We start from the raw sequence: 3,758 nt of genomic DNA, 5'->3' as shown, positions 1-3,758 counted from the left end.
ATCATCTCTATAAATTTCTCTCTTTATTTGTTATTTTTATTTGCTTGGTAAGTTTAATTGAGTAGAAATTAAAAGTCACACGTTCGTATTAAAAACCCTCTTGGTCGTTATCCTACGCTAACAATTCCGCTGTAGTCGCTTTGACAATTGATATCAGAGCTCGATTTGATAGTTATTCAAATGGCAGGATCAGTTCAAACTTTGCAGAGGGTGCTTCTATCAATAGACCACCCCTATTCACAGGTGAAAATTATGCATTCTGGAAGGTAAGAATGCAAATATTTATTAAGTTTATTGATTGTGATATTTGGGAAGTTATTGCATTTGGTCCGTCTGCTTCTATTGACAATATGCATGAACCAAAGCCCCGTGTTCAGTGGACTGCTGAAGAAAAGAAAAGGTTTCAAAATGATGTGAAAGCTCGAAACATTATTTCATCTGCTTTAACCGTTGATGAGTTTTACAAGATCTCTTTTTGTAAGACCGCTCAAGAGATATGGGAAGTGTTGAGAGTGACCCATGAAGGTACAAATGACGTAAAGAGAGCCAGAAAGAATACCTTAATCCAAGAATACGAAATGTTCAAGATGAAGCAAGGCGAAACAATCTCAGAGGTTCAGAAACGCTTCACCAACATCGTTAAAGGACTCTAGCCTTAAAATCTGAGGTAGAAAGGAGCAAGAACAAAATAAAAGATGAAGACTTAAAAGATGAAGAAAATTTGAGAATCATGATAAAAAGACTCAATAGATTCATGAAATCAAAAGACAAAGGAAGATTTAAATACGAAAAGAGAGAAAATCAAGGATTTTCCTCAAACTATAGATGTTATGGTTGCGGAGAAAGGGGGCACTTAAAAGCTAATTGCCCAAATCAAAAGAAGGATGAAGAAATAAAAGAAAAGAAGTTCTTCAAGAAAAAAAAGCCTACATCGCATGGGAAGATGACAACGAAACAATTTTTGACTTGAGCAATTCTGATGAAGAAGCAAACATCTGTTTAATGGCGGACGACGACACTGTTGGAAGCCAAGTAAGTACATCTAGCGATTCTGATAATTATATACAATATAGTGAAGATGGATTCCATGAAACTTATGCTGCTTTAATAGTAGAATCTGAAAAATTAGATAAAGCTCATATGAAATTGAAAAAGGATTTCAAAGAATTAAAATTAAATTTTGAAAATATTTTTGAAGAAAATAAAAATTTAAAATTAAACTTTGAAAATATTTTTGAAGAAAATAAAGATTTAAGAAATAAAATTTCCTATCTAGAAAAAGGAAAATTTGTTAGTAATGATGAATGTATATATTGCATAAATATGAATAAATTACAAGAAATAACGCATGCTGAAAGTAGTAAAAATAATTCAAATGTTAAAACGGTGGATAAAAATGTTCCTAAATATAATTATAATTACTACGATTATGATTATGGTAGAAAAATTGAAAATGTTCCTAAATATAATTATAGTGATTATTATTATAAAAATAAAATCAAGTATGTTCCAAAATATAATCAAAATTATTATGATTATAATTATAAAAATAGAAATTATAGGAACCCAAATGATGTTACTTCTTTTTATTGCATGACAAATGGTCATACATCAAATAATTGTAGAATAAAATAGTATGGTGTTCCAAATGAAATATATGCATGGATTCCAATTATAAAATAATTTGTCTCTAACTTTAAAGGACCCAAATAAGTATTTTTGGGTACCAAAATATTCTTTTTTCTATTTTGCAGGTTATTCCAAAATTAAGGAAGAAGTTTTTGGGTGTGCACCAAAACTTGGTAAAGTATGATTTGTCAAATTAAGGGGGAGTTTTTAACTTGAAAAGAAAATTTTGATAATTTTTTTTAACTACTTCTCTTTCTTCCTTAAAGAATCAAATGCAATTTAATTCTGTTTTAGTGATTCAATAAAGAGGAGTATTTCTTTATCCTGTTTTTATTTATTATGATTTTTAAATTTATTCTATTTTCTATGTTTTGAATTATGTCTCCAATTTCCCTTTGATAAAAATTATGATAATTGTTATTTATTTGTTTGTGAGTTATATTCAAGGGAAGTTCTTATATTTAGTGGGAGAAATTTTTTTATATCATACATAATGCCTTTTTAATAATGATCAAAAAGGGGAAGAAATATGTTTCAAGGCTTAATTATATTTATCTTTTGTCTACTAATTTCTCTTCTTTAAGTTATGTATGAGTTAAAGATCAGTACACGTTACAAAAAACATTAAATTAAAATATTTTGATCATCATAAAAAAGGGAGAGATTGTTAGCATAAAGCTAAAGAGATAAATTTTGATGATGTCTCAAAGTCAAGTCTCAAGTGCTCTTATTGCAGGAAGATCTTCATGAAGACTTGTTTTTATATTAAAGCTTTTATAATTTAGTAGATTTATGTATAGGATGTGGTTTATATTTGATTCTATGTATTGTTTGACTTAAGTTGCGTTAAAATTTATTTTGAATTAGAAATCCTGATTTTATACTCAAGATAATTTATTATCAATTTATAATAATTGATTATCAATAATCAATTATGACTTTCCATAATTGATTATAATGAGCAATTATAAGAATTTTTGAGCAAGTTTTTTTATCGTTGTGCATTCATTAAATGCATAATTAATTACCATAATTGGATAATTGATTATCACACGTTAATTAGTTGACAACGAATTTTTGGAGGTATCCTTGAGTGAGATCTCTATAAATTAGATTGAGACTCTCATTCTAAAATACGAAATAAGCGTATTTTGAAAAATCTTATCTAGAGTGTGCGGTGATAAGTGTTCTAGGGTTTGTTGAACCCTTGTGTTGTGGCTTTGACAACTTGGTGTGTTGGCATAGAGCGAGAACTTTCACAGGGAGTATGATTGAGTGTTGTTGTTGTTGCTGAGTTAAAAGCCTATCATCCTTCGTGAAGCATTCGGAGGAGGTGTTCATCCTTTGTGAAGATTCAGAGGAGGTGTTCTGCAACCTTCTCTTCTGGTGCCCCAGAAAGGGGCGCCCAAGCGTCCTACGACCTTCTGCAGCCTTCTCTTCTGGTGCTCTTTCTGTCCTTTCTAAGTTCCAACTTCTTGACAATTTAACTCCTCTTCCAATTCATCCCAGTTTCGTACAAAATCAAGGAAATTCAGTGATAAAATCTTCAAGTATAAATAACTGTCAAAAAGAGAACAAGCAAGTTTCTAAGTCAAAAAGGCTTCATTTATTATCAAAATTTAATCCCAAATAACGGTGAAATCAACTGTTATAGTAGGTATGAGCTCATTATTTTCATGATAAATAACTGTCATCCTACCTTTCTTTGGAACCACCTGCACTGGGCTTACCCATGCACTATCAGAGATGGGATATATAATACCAGCCTCCAGAAGCTTCAGAACTTCTTTTCTAACTTCCTCCTTCATCACATGATTCAATCTTCTCTATGGTTGAGCAACTGGTTTAAAATCATCTTCCATGAATATCTTGTGCATGCAATAAGTGGGGCTTATACCTTTAAGATCCGAAATTGACCAACCAATTGCTTCTTTGTTGGCTTTTAATACTTCAACCAACTTTTCTTCTTCCTTAGAGGATAAATAATTACTGATAATGACAGGTTTATTTCCACCTTCCTCTAAGAAAACATACTTCAAGTGTGGTGGTAACATCTTCAACTCAAGTTTCTTTTCCTTGACTTTTTCCTTGGCATTAAAATCTTCAATTTTTGCCTCATGAAAAGGAAT

General features: G+C 30.7%; 1 protein-coding gene across 1 annotated transcript; it reads left to right on the top strand.

Annotated features, from left to right (window-relative positions):
• The first annotated feature begins 272 nt into the window (after positions 1–272).
• Positions 273–653, top strand: LOC148198335 (uncharacterized). The gene has a single exon (XM_088115761.1). The coding sequence runs from the start codon at positions 273–275 to the stop codon at positions 651–653; it is 381 nt and encodes a 126-aa protein (XP_087971887.1).
• Positions 654–3,758: the final 3,105 nt, after the last annotated feature.

The sequence above is a fragment of the Vigna umbellata genome, chromosome 5, assembly GCF_029865625.1.
Source record: "Vigna umbellata cultivar VRB3 chromosome 5, Vumbellata_1.0, whole genome shotgun sequence".
NCBI classification, from domain to species: domain Eukaryota; kingdom Viridiplantae; phylum Streptophyta; class Magnoliopsida; order Fabales; family Fabaceae; genus Vigna; species Vigna umbellata.
This window is presented reverse-complemented; position numbering and strand designations above follow the sequence as displayed.